The following is a 19,193-nucleotide window of genomic DNA, read 5'->3' as shown; positions in this document are numbered from 1 at the left end:
TAGGGCTGATGTCAGAATGTTCTTCATTCAGAGCAATAAACCTCTGGGCTTTAGCTTATACAGTGGAGGCAAAAACTCTGAAATCATTTAAGAAGCAGTTGGAGGCTGTTATGTGGAGCACTGCAGAGCTTTTTCTGGATGAATGAGCTAAATTGGGCAGAATAGATTTGCCCATCTCCATCCAAGTTTTCTCATTGTTCTGTAGGACTGTTTTGGGGGTGATGTGTAAGCTTTCCCCCATCCCCCAACCCCCTGTCCCCAAACTGTCACTCAGCATTTCTAAGTTCTCTTGGTTGGCATATATGATGCACTGAGGAAATTAGTCCTGTACATCTCATTAGCACTTAAACGTTGAAGGCAGACAAAGTCAGAGGACCTTCCTTACAGGAACGTTCCAAAACTACAGTACCATATGTATCTGGCTGGTGACGTGGAGCTTATAGGAGTTAATACTCTCCAACAGCACCACCATCAGGCACTTGGGCTCTGCAGCATGGATTCCACAGTATCCATTTTATATACTGTACTGCACAAAAGATTGCATAAATTGTCATAAACAGTCATTGCATAAATTGCAAATTCAACAATACTTATGTTATCAGTGTGACTTTTATGCTTTCACCTTTTCCTGATTTTGTTTTTGCAATTTCTCCCTTGCTGGTTCTTTCGTACAGCTTTACAGACATCTGCAGCCCTTCAGTACATTGTGTGAGACTAGACTGTGAATCTTGGTCTATTTTATGACAGGAAATTGCCAAGTTTCTGCTTTGGCTGGGACCAGTTGATTCAGAACAGACCAGGAGTTAAACCTCGGTCGTTCTAGCCTGTATGCCTTGAAAGAGAAAGAACTTGAATTTACTCACACATGACCTTTGCTTTCTTATGTGACCAGCTTGTGCAGGAACTGGGGCTGGGAGTCGATATCAGACAGTGGATTCAAACAACATTGATCAGTTTATCAACTGCACAAAGATCACTGGAAATCTTGACTTCCTCATCACTGGTATTGATGGGTAAGGAAGAAAATTGAGTCACACTGCCGGCTGAAAAGGAACTGTAATTATGTGAATCCCATGCAAACCCTTGTGGCTGTGAAGAGAGATTGTGGGATGCTGACTGGCCGATGTTCATCCACCTTTGCCACAAAGGGAAGCAATGAATGGAGATGGGAGGGGGGTGGGGGGGGGGGGGGGACAGTGGGGAGAGAGAAAATGTTGTCAGAAGAGTTGTAGCCCATCCCATCTTGTGCACCACTTGGTTGAAGTTTGTCTTTTGCAAGGACTTGGGAGCAAAGTGATCCTTTCAGCTAGTGGTGTGGGGGGTTGGTGGGCAATACAGAGGAGTGCTGAATGGGACAGATACCAAACCTCCTTACAGCAACCACCACCACCAACCCCCCCACAACGTCCCATATTTCAATTCTCCTGTCCTTTTCAGAAAACTGACTTTTCAGCACCAGTCTTACAACAACCCTAGCCAACGTTCCCCCGCCATTGCCCAGGGGTTAGTTGGAACATTCCAACTGAGATCAAACCTGGGACCTTTGATCTGAATAGATTGGCCACTTTCAACTGAACCACTAGAGGAGTTCTGTCATCTTCTTTTAAGTCATCTTTCATTTTGGAAAACTATTTCTAATTTCACTGAGATAATGGATTGCATTATTCACACCCACCGTGGATTAAGTTTGATTGCAAAGCTGCCCTGTTCTTCCTGCTTTCAGCATGTTTGCATGTTGATGTTTAGAATTTTTTTTTTATCTTTGTGATTTGAAAGAAAAGAGCTGCTTGGGACCCAAGTCCTCTAATGCCTGCAAACTGTTTGAGACTTTTGTAAATGGCTTTGCTGATAATTTACTTGCAGGATCACTTGATTTGTAGATGCCTTAGTTTTAGAATTGATTTCATTCCTGCTTTTTTTGGTTTTAGGGACCTGTATCACAAAATTGCACCTCTGGATCCAGAAAAGCTGAAGGTATTTGGAACTGTTCAAGAGATAACAGGTGGGTACCTCAAGCAGATGGCGCAAATTATGTTGTGGAGTCTGGTAGTTTAGTGTTTGCGTACTGTTCTGTTCACTGATTTAAGGGCTGGTTCTTAAGCTAAATTAACTCAAGTGCTTAGAGCACTTGAGTTAATTACTTCTAATTACTGGCTAATTATTTATTTCTGGGTATCTGACGGCCAAAAGGTTCATACCAGTACCTGATGTGCTTCCATATCAGCCCATTCTGGGTGCAGGCCTGAGGGCAGTATAATAAGTACATCATCTGACACCAGTGTTGCCTTGCAAATTTTAAGTATTGCCCATGTGACTCATCCCAGATAGAGCCCTGAAGGTATTAGAGCTTGGGAAAATATTATTCCAGTACAGTTTACACAAGGTACAAGCCTGAGAGGCTGAGCATAGATTACTGGGTAGTTTATTTAATGCCAAGTTGATCATAGCAAGGTTCATTCTGGCATGGGACCAAATCACTGCCAAACATTCTCAGGCGGCTAAAACTAGACATGAAGGAAAATGTGGAGGGAGGGGATAATTAGCCCTGGGCCCCTCTTGCATATGTCTGTGCTCAGTTATAGAGTGATTCACAGAAGACGGAGTACAGCCAGGCTGAATTCTCAGCCAAGGATGCAAACAGCAAGGGAGCATTTACAAAAGAAAAAGCTACTCTGGAACATTTGGAATGATCTGGGACAGAAATTTACTCAAATAATCTAAATGATACTGTAAGGCTGATGTTTGAGCGTGATGTCTGTTAACTGCTAAAGTTGTCTAAAGTCATGCCTGCATTCTCTCTCTCTGTTTTCAGGTTACTTGAATATTCAGTCCTGGCCACAAAACATGACGGATTTCAGTGTCTTTTCCAATCTATCTACTATTGGAGGGAGGACACTTTACAAGTAAGAATTCCCAAAACAAAAAGCTTAGTAATGTGAGGGTAGCCAATCTCAGCAGGATAGCTGAAGGGTTGCCCTGGTAGTTTCAGCAGCCTAAGCCTGGTAAGGGAGAGGGGGTGGTGAAATGTCATTTCAGAATCCTGCTTCTGATCAGAACTCAGTGGCTCCAGTTGGAAAATGCTAAATGGTGGATATTGGGTGAGAACAGGATTGTGCTCAGCTGTGGTACCCCCCCACCCACCAAACAACTGTAGCTGCCTACACCCAACGTCTGAAATCAAACGTGAAGAGTGGTCTCTTTTAGGTGAGGCACTGGTGCATGTGGACTATACCCCTGCATGAATCAGTGCTGTCAGGAGAGGACAGTATGGGGGAAGAGGCATTGTTGTCATTTTTTTATTAATTCATGGGATGCGAGTGCCATTAACAAGGTCAGCATTTATTGTCCATCCCTGATTTCCCCTTGAATAAAACTGAGTGGCTTGCCAGGCCACTTCAGAGGGCAGTTAGGAGTCAGTTACATTGCTGTGGGTCTGATTACATAGTCACATACAGGCCAGATTGCACACAGACTGTAGATTTCCTTCCCTGAAGGACATTAGTGAACCAAATGGGGTTTTTACAACAATCTGATAGTCACCTTTACTGATACTAGCTTTTTATTCCAGGTTTATTTAATTAACTGAATTTAAATTCCTCAGCTGCTATGGTGGGATTTGAACTCCTGTCTCTGGATCATTAGTCTAGGTCTCTGGGTTACTAGTCCAGTAACATAATCGCTATGCTATTGTACCCATAACAAATGAGATTTCTGGTCAGTTCCTCATCACACTGTGGGAGCATGTCTAAAAATGTATAGATCAACGGGCCATGCATTGCAGTGCCGGAACGTGGCTTTGTGCCTCTGATTCCCTACATAGTGAGCTCCTGGTCAGAGGTGTCCTCTTAGGTTACACGGGTGCAGTGGGAATAGATGAGCGAAAACAAGTGAAATGCTACCGTAGCTGGTTCCAAGAGCTCTCACTGTGCTCCTCGTTGTCCTTTTTGCAGCCGTGGTTTGTCTCTGATGATCATGAAGCTGAAGCAAGTGACATCTCTTGGGTTTCAGTCGTTGAAGGAGATTGGCGCTGGGCAGGTGTATGTGGCTTACAATAAGTTACTCTGCTACTATCACACATTGAACTGGACAGCGCTGTATCGTCGGAGGACAACAGCCCTTCAGGCTATCATCAAGAAAAATAAACCAGAAGCAAACTGCAGTAAGTGAGGGGAAAGCTTTCTCTGCAGCACAACAGCAACTTGTATTTATATAGCATCTTTAACACAGTAAAACCTGCCATGCTGCTTCATTGGAGCATTATCAAACAAAATTTTACACTGAGCCCATATAAGGGGATATTGGGACAGGCGACCAAATGTTTGGTCAAAGAGGTAGGTTTTAAGGAGTGTCTTAAAGGAAGAGAGAGGAGTAGGGAGGAGTTTAGAGAGGAATTCCAGAGGTTAGGTTCTTGGCAGCTGATGGTGGGGTGAAGGAAGTGAGAGGTGCAGAAGAGGCCAGAATTGGAGGAACGCAGAATTCTTGGAGGGTTGTACGCATGGGGGAGGTTAAAAATTATAGGGAGGTGTGAGGCCATAGAGGGATTTGAACACAAGGATGAGAATTTTAAAATCAAGGTGTTGGTGAACCAGAAACCAATGTAGGATCATGGTGTTAACGGAGCTTGGTGCAAGTTAGGATATGGGCAGCAAAATTTTGGATGAGTTCACGGTTATGAAGTGTGGAAGATGGCAGTCCAGCCCATTGGAATAGTTGAGCCTGGGTGTAACAAAGGCACAAAATGAGGATATCAGCAGCGGATGGGATGATGCAGGGGCACAAACGGATGATGTTATGGAGTTGAGGGTATGCGGTCTATGAGATGGAATGGATATGGGTCAGATGGCTTGGGGTCAAATTGGACATAGAGGTTATGAACAGCTTGGTTCAGCCTGAGACAGGGCAAGGGATGGTGAGGGAATGGAATTTGTGCCTTGGTCTGAAGACAGTAGGTTTGGTCTTCCCAATATTTAATGGGAGGAAATTGTTGCTCACTCAGAACTGGATGTCAGACAAGCAGTTTGGCAATACAGAGATAGTGGAACTGAATTGTCAATATTTCAATTTTATTATGTTAATTCAAGGGTATCTTTAAGAAGTGTGGGTATATCAGCGTAATGCTGTGCCAGCTGAGTATCTCTCTCTTAAATGTACCCCTTGAATAAGTGTATGAAAGTGTCTAAGTAAATCAAACTCCTGCACTATGGAACGATAGAATGAGCTCTGCAGATGTGCTTTTTACAGATGTTTCTGACCTTGGCCTGGTTAACATGGGAGAAGATGGAGGGAAAGGGTCCTTGAGCACATGTAAAGGTGCTTTCCCACATGGAAAGTTAACAGGTGAAAGAACTGACACTGCTCTTGTGAACCTCCATTTGGCTTGACACAGAGTAACATTGATAGAGGCTTTCCTAACTGAAGACTGACTCAGCAGTTATGTTCACTGTCTGTACACTGCAAGAGCCCAGGTTTTGACCTCCACTTTTGGTCTGAGTTAGCCAAGCGCAGCCAGACTGTTTGGTGTAGTTCTACAATTAGCATCAGTGACCCTGGTTTAGAGAAGGGCAAGTCTCAAGGGGTTCCAGACCTGATCATGATCTAGCAGGCCCTGCTGGAAGTGTGGGTTTGTGGTCATTAGGTGAAGAAGAGATCTGCTTGGCTGTGGTGCCTCACACAGATGAATAGCCTAACAATGTTCACTGAATCGGTTGACACATGAGTAATGGCCCACTTGAGCAAGCTGTTGGTGCTGTGCAACCGTACCCACAGTAAGAGTCAGTATGTTTGGGAGAGAAGGAGATGAGCAGCTACATATCAAACGTGTGATAAGTTGTTAATGTGTCATGAGAGAAACAGCTTAAACAAAGAAAGCAAAGATTGCTAACTCACCTCAGACCATAAAGCTTGACTCCAGCTCCTTGGCTTGCCTTACATTTTGGATGAACAATCACAGGCTGGAGTTTAATGGCAGCAACATACTGCAGAGTACGCTTTTTCTGTTGGTTTTACTTGGTACCAAAACAAATGCTGCTACCTTAAACACAACTTCTCTCTGGTGATGATCACCTAGTTACATCAGTGACAAGAAAATTAAGCAAATTGTTGTACCGATAAGTCAGCCCCTAAGCCCTGCAGCACTCTGCGTTTACATCTGACGCAGAGCCTGTACTGTAGAAGACTGCTGTCATTGTTTCAGCAGTGAACTCAGTAATGGATGGAAAATTCCACGCTCGCCAGTTGGTGGTAAAATACCTTCCTCTTGATTTAAAAAAAACAAGTGGGCTGCCAGCTTATTTCGCCAGGGCTCCCACCATCTCCTATTCTTCCTGCTTTCATTGCATATTTTGATGTGACCTGTGGAGGCCAGTGAAGAAGTTTTGAAGTGTTGTCGCTGTTGTAGAGGCATTAACACCTTGCTGAAGGAAGTTATCTTATATGTAGCCCTCTGATATCTCACCCAAGTCATTGAGTGTAGGATGGCTCTTTGACCTTGTGGGACATCCTGTCCCTACCTGAAGTCCATATGCACTCATATCTGGGAGGTGGGGAAATTATTGCATAGCAATCAGAAATGGAAATCCTGGCTGATTTTATTCCCTCTCTCCCTGTCCTTAAGACACAAGTCAATTGTAATGTTTCCACAGCTTCATCTAAAATCCTAGCACAACATTAACGGGCTTTATCAGAACACAGAACAAGGTATCAGCACTGTGCCATCAGAAAGCCAGAGGTTACCATTAGGGGGCAGGAAGGCAATCTGCTCTGAATCCTTTGCAAACAACAATTTCTTGATGGATGTTCAATGTTGGGAATCAATAGCCGTACCCTAACTCAAGTTGGTGCATGGGGCTGTATTAGATCTACATATTGGGTCAACACTGCTGTAAGCCTGTACTGATGTGTGTACGTGTTTTTTCTCTTCTCTCTTTATTCACAGAGTCTGAGAAAAAGGTGTGTGATCCTTTGTGTTCCAGTGATGGCTGTTGGGGCCCAGGTCCCAGTCAGTGCCTGTCATGTGGCTTCCATAGTCGTGGCGGAACCTGCGTAAAAAGCTGTCATTTCCTGGAGGGGTAAGTTGCTGTGACACTCACTGTATTATCTATAGTCACCTTCCTGCAATATCCTGTTAGCATTGACCTCTCCACCCACCTCCCCCCTACTGTTATATTTAATTTCATCATCCTGTATGGACTGGGGGGGGGGGGGGGGCGGTGGTTAAAGAGACTTCCAGTAATCTTTGCCCCAGCATTTTATGTACCTGCAGCCTGAACTAATTTAGTCTGAAGTAGGAAAAGTCCCTCTGAAAGATTTGATTTAGCCCATATGTGAGAGCTTCCTGCTAGACACTGCTTGTCATGTGAATTGATTCCATTATCATTTGTCTGGGGAGTGATTCCTTTATCACTGTGATGCAATAGCATTTCAGTTCAAATCATGTCATTCAATCACAGATGCATCCGAGTCTGTCACACCGAAAGCTGATTGAAATCACACTATATACGGGATGCAAAGAATAAGAGGGCATTTCAAAGGCAAATTGAACCTCAGGGCTCCGATAATGTTGATCAACTACTGAAGCTTTGTTCTCTAAATCTAGCTTTGTAACACACTCTCAGCAATTGTATATTCTGCACTTACTGCACCCTGAACAAGTTTGATTCTGATCACCAATTCAGAGAACGATTATTGTTCTCTTTAAAAGAAGCCTGTAAATAAACATGTTAAAAATTGTCTCACAGGACAACAAACTCCTGTGTTAGGGCTACTGGCATTCTGGTTTGGGCTGTGCCTGTTGTCCTGTGACGGAGCGCCCACGCTGGACTTTCCAGCAGTATCGTCTACAGCTGGGGTGTAAAAAAGACTTGTTCATCAAATAGCACTGTGTAGAAACTGAGAAATGCTTGCAGATGAGGAAAGAAAATGATACATTGATTAAAGTGCAATGTTTAATTCCTTGCTGATCTCTGAACCATGCACAGAATTTAAATGCCCTTTCACCAGCCATATTATTGATGTCAAGTGTTTGCTTATGTCACTTCTTAACAGTGTACCTTCCAAAACAGCTGAATAATGTATTTAAGATGTCACCTAAGCTCCCTTGATTCTGTTACTGCTTTGTGAAAAATGAAAGTCTTACATTTAAATAGCACCGTGTCAGATTTCTCAAACATCTGAGAGTGCTTCACATACGAGGAATTACTTGGAAATACAGTGACTATTGTTATGTGGGGAAATGTGGCACTGTTTTGCACACAGCAAGAGTCCACAAACAGCAATGAGGTGATTGACCGATAAATCTGTTGTTTGGCAGTGATGTTGATGGAGGAATGTTGGCCAGGAGACTGGGCCATCTCTCTTTCTTTTTCAAATAATACCAAGGGATCTTTAACATCCACTGAGACAGGCCATGGGGCCTCTGTTTGACAGCACCTCTGACAGTGCAGCATTCCCTCAGTGCTGTACTGGAATGTCAGCCTCGATTATTTATTCAAGTCCTGGAATTGGGGGAGTGGGGGAATCCAACCTGCAGCCTTCTTAGAAATGAGAGTGTTACTGACTGAGCCAAGCCAAATGGACCCTTGGTAATGCCCTCCCACTTGTCTGTTTATTCAACATGGATCTCAGTAGCCTGAGAGAATTGTCAGGGAGAATGGTTGAGGCCACGACATTGGATTCATTTAAGAAATATGTCAGGGCTGTAAACAGAAGATTGTAGAGTGAATCAAATAAGCTTCTTCGTCAAATCCAATATTGTGAACAAATAGCACATGGATGCAAGCAATTGCAGGTTGATGTGAGCTGGGTATGTGATATCACTGAGGGATATTAAACTTGCTGCTGGAAAGTATGCAGAATCAATACCTGATTTACTGTTGTTTCTACAGAGACCAACGAGAGTACGCTGATGGCTCCATGTGCGTGCAGTGTCACCCGGAGTGTAAGAAGATCGAGGGAGGCCCCACCTGCAATGGGACGGTATGAGGAAAACTGACATGCTGTCAGTGGGTCAGAACTGACCACAGGTGGCAGGAAGAATAGAAAAGCAGTATACTATTTAAATGGAGGGAGATTACAGAACTTGGTGGCACAGAAGAATTTGGGTGTCCTGGTACATGAATCACAAAAAGTTAGTATGCAGGTACAGCAAGTGATTAGGAAGGCAAATGGAATGTTGTCAGTTATTGCAAGGGGAATGGAATATAAAAGTAGGCAAGTTTTACTGCAGCTGTACAGGGCCTTGGTGAGACCACATTTGGAGTACTGTGTACTGCTTATTTGAAAAAAGATATAATAGCTTTAGATGCAGTTCAGAGAAGGTTTGTGTGACTCATTCCTGGGATGAGGGGCTTATCTTATGAAGAAATGTTGAACAGGTTGGGCCTTTACCCATTGGAGCTTAGAAGAATGAGAGGTAATCTTATTGAAATATATCCGAATCTGAAAATTTGAGAGGGTAGATACCAGAAGGATGTTTCCAATTGTGGGAGAGACTAGAACCAGGGGACACAGTTTAAGAATAAGAGATCTTTCGTTTAAGATGGAGATGAGGAGAATTTTTTTCTCTCAAAGGGTCATTAGTCTGTGGAATTCTCTTCCCCAGAAAGAGTGGAGCCAAATAGCCAACTCCTGCTCCTGAGTCCAATGCTCCTATTGTGCTTTGGATTTCATGCTTAGCTTTAAAAGTTAATTTTGAAGAGTGTTTCTATATTGTGAATGGAGCCAGTGGGAGGGGCAAGGACTGTAGTGGGGATCAGTTTCCTTCGGGTTCCCAAGTTAATAATTAGAAAGCATCAGCAAATGCTAGTTCAATACCATCTGGCTACAGACCTTGAATCGAGTTCCCATCACCCAGCATCCACTCCTGCAGGTATCTGAGCCTGGAGTGGGTACCAACTTGTTGCCTCTGTCAGGTTTGAAAGGAGAATCCCTGGAAGGTGCAGGGATGAAATTAAAGGTGGTGACACTTTGAAATGATGTTATGCCGGAACGCAATCATTCTTTTTCTCTTTTTTCTCATAGTCTTCATTTATTTGCTCCTATGTTTTATATCATGGCCACAGAAGGTGATGGGAGAGTTCCTCCCAGGCCTTCGATGTTCTTATTTGATTGCTGCTCACCATGAGGTGCATAAGGAGGATCTTGCTTGTGATGATATGTCTGCCTTCAATGTTGCAGCTGCCCACAGTGACAGTGTCTGGGCAATGGCAGGCATGAAATCCTGTCCAACCAGTCCATGGCACCATGTGCTGGAACCCACCAGTAACCAGCTGTCATCTAGTGACTGGACTGCTCTGGTCACCTCAACTCAAGGTCACAGTATCTACTTGGTTCTACAAAACAAGAAAATGATCTCACTTTTCAGTGCAATTTTGAAAAGTATTGTAATGTGGCTCAGACTCGATGCATAAAAATAATTGAGAGATCCAGGAATGCCTAAGGCCCACAACGCAGGACACCACCTGGATTGAGAATGAGAGGGCACAGCTTTGTAGTAATTGACAAAAGAAGCAAAAGCGATAGCAGAAAGAACATTTTCACACAGTGAGTGGTTAGGGTCTAGAATGCACTGCCTGACGGTGTGGTGGAGGCTGATTCAACTGAAGCAGTCAAAAGGGAATTAGACTGTTAGTTGAAAAGGAAGAATGTGCAGGGTTACAGGAAAAAGGCAAGAGAATGGCACGAGATAAATTGCTCGTTCGGAGAGCTGGTATAGACACGATGGGTCACATGATCTCCTGCACTAACAATTCTGTGATCCTGAAATTATTAGGAGGAGAGATGAAGTGAATCAGTGAGCAGCAATTCATTGATGTGAAACTCAGATTGTAGATTGTGGGGGGAAGGGAGACTAACAGAATGAGGAGATCCATAGTTTTGAGGTTCCAGGAAAGACGGAGTTACAACAGGAGATGGAGTACGAACTCTTGATTTCAACATAGTGAGGGTGCAGGGAAGAGGAAGGATGCCATTTTTCTAAAAAGACACTTGTTTTTTCTGATCTAACCTCATCTACTTTTTTGTTCTCTCCAGGGGCCAGCTCACTGCTTTCAATGTGCTCATTACAAAGATGGACCCAACTGCGTAGCAAAGTGTCCCGAGGGAATCCAGGGAGAGAGAGGTCTCATCTTCAAATACCCGGATGAGAACAAAGAATGCAAACCCTGCCATGAGAACTGTACGCAGGGGTAGGTACAGAGTATCTACCTCTGAATTCGCTCTCATTTAAACTCTTCAAATATTGCTGTTTTTGTGTCTTTGCTCTCTTCCCTTGGAGAGCAGTGTGAAGCAGTGGAAGGAATTGCAAACTGATTAACAGTCCGACAAGTTGCGGGAGGGTTTTTAGGGGGTCGGTTAGCTCAGTTGGCTGATACATGATGCAGAGTGATGCCAACAGTGCGGGTTCAATTCCTGTACTGGCTGAGGTCATCTATGAGGCCTTCTCAACCTCGTCTCTCACCTGAGGTGTGGTGGCCCTCAGGTTAAACCCACCATCAGTCGTCTCTGTCTAATGAGAGAGCCGCTTATGGTCCTCTGGGACTATGGTGACTTTCATTTTCATTTCGTTTATGGGCTCCCACAGCCCAAACCATGAGGGGGAGGGGGACCCACACACTCACTGGATGTGAGTATCACCTCTGTGCTGAATAGGCTGACTCCCCCCTTAGCTGGAGCTGCAGTTGCTCTTGGGACCCTTGAGTAAGGGAGGGAAAAATCGTTCAGGGTTCCCAAGTCTGATTGCTATTCAACGACCCCTTGCTGGGAGTACATGTCTATACATCAGGATCAGGACAAGATCAGACATGACCTTGATGCCTCATGTAGTGAATAGCAGGCAATACTCACTCTTAAGGCTCATGCATGAATAATAGCTACTTGGGCTGGTGCAGTGGTACCCAGCAAGGACTCGATACTTTTAGGGCAGAAAAATTGGAGTATTTGAAAAAAAATCCTGAAGCCATTCATGCAATGAACTTACAAAGACTGGCTAGTGACAGTGACATTACCACCACAATGTGTTCATTTAGCATTGCTGCCTTGGGTTTGTCTACTACCATCGCTGTGCCACAGTACAGTAGGAACAATGAACGGCTCCAGTCTGCACGTTCCCAATTGCAGGCAGCTGATGGTAGAGGTGCTCACCTGACAACCTCTCAGTTAGGCATTGTCTGCAGATTTTGTTTTTCTGTGATGTACATTGATATACTGTAGTGTGTATGTTTTGAATCCCTGAGATTTGCTCCACAGGGTTTTCCAGTGCCCGTGCTACATCTAAATCGAGTTGTCACTTCCTTCTGGAAAGCAAACCTTGGATCTACTTTGTGGTTCTTACTTGTTCTCTTTTGTTGTTGCCATGACCCCAGGTGCCGAGGTTCAGAGGCTGCAGACTGTGGCGAGGTTGTCCATAGGTACAGTTGTCTGTGTGTGTGCATGCTGCTTTGTGACTTTCATCTTTTATTCTGATTAAATCCAGGTGTAAGGGTCCCACTGTGCTGGACTGCGCTCGCTATCCTTGGATGGCTCCCATTAAAGCATTACACAATAGGTAACATCCTCCCCCACCCGGAACAGAGCTGTGACATTAGAGTGTAACATTACATTTGGATGGCAAAGGGGTCAAATTTGAGGAGAAAATTTTCACTATTTTCTGTTCTACTGAATAGTACTTATGAGCTCCCCCTAGTGGTTAATGTTGAAAAGGCATTACATATCCCGACCAGGCAAAAGATACAGGTTTTAATGTGGTTATTTTCCCTCTATTCTTTTATGGGTGTTGCCCATCCTTAATTGCCCTTGAATTGAGTGGCTTGCTAGGCCATATCAGAGGGCAGTTAAGAGTCAACCACATAACTGTGGATCTGGGGTCACATGTAGGCCAGACCAGTGAGGATGGCAGATTTCCTTCCCTAAAGGACATTAGTGAACCAGATGGGTTTTTACAACAACTGATGATAGTTTCATGGTCACCATTACTGAAACTAGCTTTTTTTTAAACATTCCAGATGTTATAAATTGAATTTAATGGGATTTAGTGGGATTTGAACCATTGACCACAGGGCATTTGCCTGTGCCTCTCCACCATCTCCTCATGCCTAAGCGGTGTTCAGCTAGGCTGATCATAATGAACTTGGAAATGGGCTGCTACATTTGGGCTCAGCGTGCCTGTGCTATGGAGTGAGGAGCAGAGGAAATCAGCCAGGGTTCCCACTCCTTATTATCATCCAGTGACTTGTCTGAGCATTCAGCTGTAAACATGGTCCATGGCCACTTGGCCCACTGACACTCACTGTCTTGGTTTGTACAGGAATAACGGCTACTTGGATGACATAGCGTAGCTTGTGTCTGTAAAACTAAACCCCAGCAAGGAGACAGAGCCTTGAGAAGAAGGGACAGAACAGAAGGAAGGAAAAATAAAATCAGCCTCGTACACTTGGCAGCTTGCTGGTGACAAGCATCACGGGCAATGTTTAGAGGAAGGCAGGGTGAACTGGATAGATGGGTATCACATTTCACATGAACAAACCAAGGTAGCTTTGGTGATACAGTGCACCAACACTAAACCTGTAGTGTCACTGCAAATGAATCAATAGATGGGCTCCACAGCACAGACTCCAGAAAAAGGAGGTTCTGCGTTAGGAGAGGGCCCTGTTTTCGAAGCTGGAACTTGAAACCATGTCAGAGTCCTGTGTTGGTGGTTACTTGTCCAATACCTGATGCCACTCCTAGATAGAAAAAGAAAAGCGCCCCCCCTTCAGTCTCTTTATATTACCCAAGGCAAAAAAAAGATATTGTGTTCAGTTCTGATACTTTGCAGGATATGAAGAGATGAATAATTTGTCAATCAAATTTCAATGTTTCACCCTATGTCATGGCACTCACTATAAATCACCCTGTTGACCAGAGTACAACAGGAAATAACCATTTATTTGTAATAATAATTTGTTTAGAATTTAACAGCCAGTCAATTACATCATCTGCTGTCACCCCCATGTCTCAGAATTGTGATGCTTGTGTGTGTCTTTGGCAGCGCTTTTATTAATCACAGTTTTGATCACTGCACAGTAACATGCTTTCCCATTGCCCTGCTTTTGTTGCTGGTGTTTCCTCCTTTCAGTCAAACCTCATTTGTAAGGATTCCTTGACAAGAGTGGGCTGGAAATCATTCAGCTGCTGACACTCTGGAATACATTTTATCTAATGCATTGGGCGGCCCTGGTTGCAGATTGCACTGCCAAATCTGGTACTGAGCCATTAAGGCCTCATGTTCGACCCCAGGTCTGAGCTTTGTTAGCTGGTCTCAAGTCAGAGGGGAGAAATTTGGAAGAAGCAACAGTGGATGGATCTGCTGCATTCTTGGCTAATCTGAAACTTTCCTCCTGAGCCTGGTTCTAGAGAGTTCTTACAGATGAGGTATTTCTGGCTCTATACTTGAGCAAATAGTGTGAATTTGACTCGCACCTTTTAAGGAGTGCAGTGTTTGGCATGAATTCATTATTAAGGGTAGTGTCATTACCTTATGTTGCTATATTGCACCATGTGTTTCGTGTGGAAGGATCTGTCTTTCAGTTTGGAAATGTGCAAACATGAAGCAGGCAGCTGATAGCACTGTGTAGCAATCTACCATCGCTCTGGATCACAGGGTGAGAGATGTTAGTATGTGCCCACAATTTTCCACATCTTGAGCTGCTGATATTAAAATATAGGTGACCAGTTTAGGTGAGTCACTTTCTCAAAGGGAGGGAGGAGGAAATGTCAACCCATCCTTCTCTTTCAGCACCTTAACGCAGAACAGTACTGCCTGCCTCCTCAGTTGGAAAAGTAGTATAAAGTTCCGGGGGAACATGAATTATTTTCTTAATCTATTGTGTGGGTTTAAACACAAACATAATGCAATGTCCAAGGTGCAAAAAGTGGAGTGACAAAAAGAATGTCTCCCTTTAAACATGCATGCAAAATCCCAAATGTCCCTTTCTTCCACTGAGGAAGACCAGGTCACTTTGCTGCAGACACCGTTCATGCTGGCCTCTTGCGCTCAATCCTTTTTATTGCCTGTGGAGAAATCTCCTGCTCACATAACGTTAAAATATCCTGGATTCCTCCACCAGCCTTTCACCTATGCTCATGCTTAGTATGTCTAGAGAAGAAGTGTGATATCAAAGCAAAATATAATTCTCCAAATCCCATGAGTTTTCTCACTCTTCTTCCCTCCCCCACCGCTGCCCCCTATCCCTGCTACTGAAAATGCAGCACAACTGAATTGTTTCTCAGAAGCTTAGTGGGTAAAGCCTAACAGAAAAAAAACAGAATAGATGAAGAATAAGAGCAGTACAAAGCAGTAATAGTGTCCTGTGTTTTACCGCTACTCAGAGTCTGGCTCCCATTCTAAAATGTGTCTGTGAAAGCTAACTCAAGAATGCTTAGCTGCTTATTAAAAGGGCAACCAAGAGAAACTCATGCAACATTGCTCAGGGAGGGATAAATAGGAAGATTGAATTTATTACTATCAATCCTAAGTTATACAAAGAAAAGGCAGGATTTTAACGTTTCAACAGAGCACTGGTCAAATGTTCACTCATATAAGGTTATTCACATGACCTTAAATGTTTACTCCCTCCACCATCAAACACACTGGCTGTAGTATGTACCACCTACAAGATTCACAGCATCAAGGTTTCTTCAACAGCACTTCCCAAACCCACGATCTCTACCACATGGAAAAACAAGGACAGCAGATGTATGGGAACACCATGTTAATTCGGTCAACATCCATCTGGTAGAGGAAGAAGCTGGAGCTAGTCTGTCTTCAACATAGGTTTATTCACGAAACTCAGTATAACATAAGTGCAGACTACTTTTCCCTTCCACCTCGTTCTTATCTATGTGCCCTAACCTTTCCCCAATTAGTATCGGCTGCTCTTAATCACAACTACAGCATGCACTCAACTGACACAGCATTTGCAACATAAACATACCACCGCCTGCAAGTTCCCCCCAAGCCACTAACCATCCTGACTTGGAAATATATTGCCGTTCCTTCACTGTCACTGAGTCAAAATCCTGGAACTCCCTCCCTAACAGCACTGTGGGTGTACCTACACCTCATGGACTGCAGCGGTTTAAGAAGGCAGCTCACCAACACCTTCTCAAGGGCAATTAGGGATGGGCAATACATGCTAGCCCAGCCAGCAACACTCACATCCCATGAATGAATAAAAAAATGTAAGTACCGAAGAGCTTATATAAAAAGACTGCATACCTTCCATAGTTGACAATTTGCCCATTAGATACGACAAAACACTGAGAAAATCCCAAACAAAATGTAGAATGATTTTAGTCAAACACTAAATCAAATTACCCATTTGATGATGCCAATTATTGCATATTTTTTTAAAGCATGCCCTAATTTGATTTAGTGTTTGACTAGAATCATTCTACATTTTCTTTGGGATTTCCTCAGTGTTTTGTTGTAGCTAATAGCCTGGATATTTCTGATACTGAGAAAAATAGGAAGCGTGCCATGGATGTCCTCTTCGTTTTGTAAAACACATTCTAGCCTATTTTGCCAGATTCTAAAGATGGAAACAAACTCAAATGCTTAGTAAAATATTCAAATCCAAATAAACCATGGATTATTATCCCTGACAGGTCAAGTCATGTTAGAAATATCTTGCTGTAGTTTAGTACCATTTCCAAAGAGATTCCCTTACTGTGTTATTAAAGGGCATAAAAAGTGTCAGACATGTCAGTTACCCAGTAACATAAGTGCAACGTATGCTAACCATTGCCAAAAGAAACAGTAGAATGATTAAACTTTTTCATAGCTAGGGTTCAAAAATAAAAGCCTTCCAGATGATGTAAACTACAATGATAAGTGCAATCTGGAGAAAGTCCAAATATGATAAACTCAGAATTTATATTGAATATTATAGGGATAATAGTAACGATCAGAAGGGAATTGGATACACGCTTAAAAAGATAAACATTTACAGAACTATGGAAAAGAGCAGGGGAGTGGGACCACTGAGAGCTGCCTCAGGCACAAAGGGCTGAATGGCCTCTTGCTGTGCTGTAAGATTCTGAGAGTTTAAGAAATATCAAAATTCTTAAAGCGCAAAATTGAACTGCTGATTTGATAAATGGGAAATATCACACTGTCCAGTAACAAGTATCCACCTGTGGCTAGGGCCAAGGTAGGTTGTGGCAGAGCAGAGGGAGCTTTATGCTGACTGTGGCTGTGCTGCACCTTGGAAGTGTGTAATGCTGACACTAGGTGCATTGACATCCCTCGCCACAACGAGACAAGAATTTCCACCCCACATTTCCAGATCAAATGACATTTCTTCAGCAAAGTTTTCTGTTCCCTCACTTGGGGGATTCCAGCTCATTGGATTCTGAATGTCTTGTCTGCTCTACATCTGAAAATCACCATGGTTTTTGTTTCACACCTCATTCTGTTTCTCTCTCAGAGCTTTAAAGAATGTACTTAATCAATTTAATTGCAATGATTCACTTCAAACACTTCCTACTTGCGGCTAGGATTGCTGTGTTGTGTGACTACCAGCATAGAACTGATTCACACCATGGTTAACATCAGCATTGTGAAGTGAATTAAGCAAGTTATCAGTGCGTCACTTCAGCGGGTGGGTTCATTGACTTCAAATCCTCTGGGTTAAGGAGGGGTAAAACACAGCCAGAGTTCCTGCTCCCAGCCATTAGCCAGTAGCCCTTGCTGGAAAGTTCAGGTGTGCGGATGTTATTTGAGGACAGGGTCTGGCTTGACTGTAATGCACCGTCCCCTCGCCCATAAGCAAATGCCTGGCATTCACTATGTAGAGTCACACATGAAAAATGGGCACTTTGTGGAGTCACTGGAGGGCAGCTGGTACCGACAGCACAGTATCCATGTAAGAATCAGTGCCAGCAGGAAAAGAGGGAAGAAAATTGGGGAAAGCATGAGAAGCAAGTTGCTCATTCCATGGGAAGCTTGATCCTGTAACATGCTGGTGTGAAACAAGCAGTGTAACCAAGAAACATCGTACCTTCGCAGTGCCAGAGATGTGTCCATGAGTTCTCTAAACCGCACTACCCGATTTCCAGATGCCCTTGTCCATTTTTTCAAATTTTAACAATTTGGACACTTTTAAACTCTTTTTAATGAATTTGATAAGTCATCTTTAAAGCTCTGTGTGGCTGTCCTTGTTCTAACCTCTCATTAGCATGATATTCAAGGAGAAAATAATAACAGGGTTTTAACGCTCCATTGTGTGTGGCAGATCCTGCTTTGACTTACATTGTTTTGAACCCAGACAAATCCCTCAGATTGTGGCAGCAGTGGTTGGAGGACTGATGGCTGTGATGCTTGTGGTGCTGTTGGCCCTCATTTACTGGAGAAGGCAAATCATTCGGAAGAAGAGAGCAATGCGTCGATATCTGGAGACTGAGGTAAGAGGTCAACCTGAAGTTGGAACACAGTGGTTGCTTTAGAGGGGAAGGGTGCAGAATGAGAGTGCAGTGGGAGCTGTGTTCGGGTTGAAATTGCTTTCCAAGAATGATATTGTATGAAGCTCCACTGAATCTCCTTGTGTATCTGGACTGAGACACAAAGGGAGAACTGTTAAAGTTCATTAGCATTTGGAGAATTTCTTTCTTAAAGAGTCCCTCTTTCATTTCATGGAGTCATTTCCATTACTGGCAGAAGGATGACACTTGCCTTGTTGATTTTGTTTTTTCTCATTAGATGCTTGATCCCCTTGATCCCAGTGCCGACTCACCCAATCAGGTAAACACACGAATTCTGAAAGAAACTGAACTGCGGAAAGTCAAGGAGCTGGGGTCTGGAGTATTTGGAACAGTGTACAAGGTGAGTTGAGGCAGGACAGCACCACGGTGATCTTCCAGTCTAATAGTGCATGTAAAATTACAAATTCAACACTCAATTTTTTTCAAATGTTATTTTTTTTGAGATAGTGCTGAAGTATTCCTGTGATACTTAAACCAGCTTAATTCTAACGATACGGCGGAGAAGGGGTGGTGGCTGAGGGGGTGGGGGGGGGGGGGGGTGGTCTTGAGGTTGATGGCTGAAGGTCACTTAAATTTTCAATTATGTAGTTTTACATTCAGATTAGAAAACCAAAAACGTAGTTCTTAGTATAAAGTGAGAAAACCCTCACTGGTTCCAAAGGGGGTGGGGACATAAG

At 43.5% G+C, this 19,193-nt stretch overlaps 1 protein-coding gene and 1 long non-coding RNA gene across 3 annotated transcripts in view; one reads left to right on the top strand and one right to left on the bottom strand.

Moving 5' to 3' along the window:
- LOC121273242 overlaps positions 1-19,193 on the bottom strand; it is a 106,023-nt gene that overhangs the window by 55,661 nt on the left and 31,169 nt on the right. The gene's annotated exons all lie outside the window — the stretch shown is intronic.
- Positions 1-19,193, top strand: part of erbb3a (erb-b2 receptor tyrosine kinase 3a) — a 135,678-nt gene that overhangs the window by 93,134 nt on the left and 23,351 nt on the right. The window contains exons 9-18 of one of the 2 annotated variants that reach the window (XM_041180265.1): positions 893-1,013; positions 1,929-2,002; positions 2,813-2,903; positions 3,951-4,159; positions 6,935-7,067; positions 8,883-8,973; positions 11,029-11,183; positions 12,470-12,541; positions 18,303-18,438; positions 18,734-18,856. In XM_041180265.1, coding sequence (XP_041036199.1) covers positions 893-1,013; positions 1,929-2,002; positions 2,813-2,903; positions 3,951-4,159; positions 6,935-7,067; positions 8,883-8,973; positions 11,029-11,183; positions 12,470-12,541; positions 18,303-18,438; positions 18,734-18,856 — 1,205 coding nt within the window. Of the gene's footprint in view, positions 1-892; positions 1,014-1,928; positions 2,003-2,812; positions 2,904-3,950; positions 4,160-6,934; positions 7,068-8,882; positions 8,974-11,028; positions 11,184-12,359; positions 12,405-12,469; positions 12,542-18,302; positions 18,439-18,733; positions 18,857-19,193 lie in introns of both variants that reach the window. The other variant, XM_041180266.1, reaches the window with a different exon arrangement.

This window comes from Carcharodon carcharias, chromosome X (assembly GCF_017639515.1).
Source record: "Carcharodon carcharias isolate sCarCar2 chromosome X, sCarCar2.pri, whole genome shotgun sequence".
Classification (NCBI taxonomy): Eukaryota; Metazoa; Chordata; class Chondrichthyes; order Lamniformes; family Lamnidae; genus Carcharodon; species Carcharodon carcharias.
Note: the sequence above shows the minus strand (reverse complement) of the source record. Positions and strands in the feature narration are given on the sequence as shown.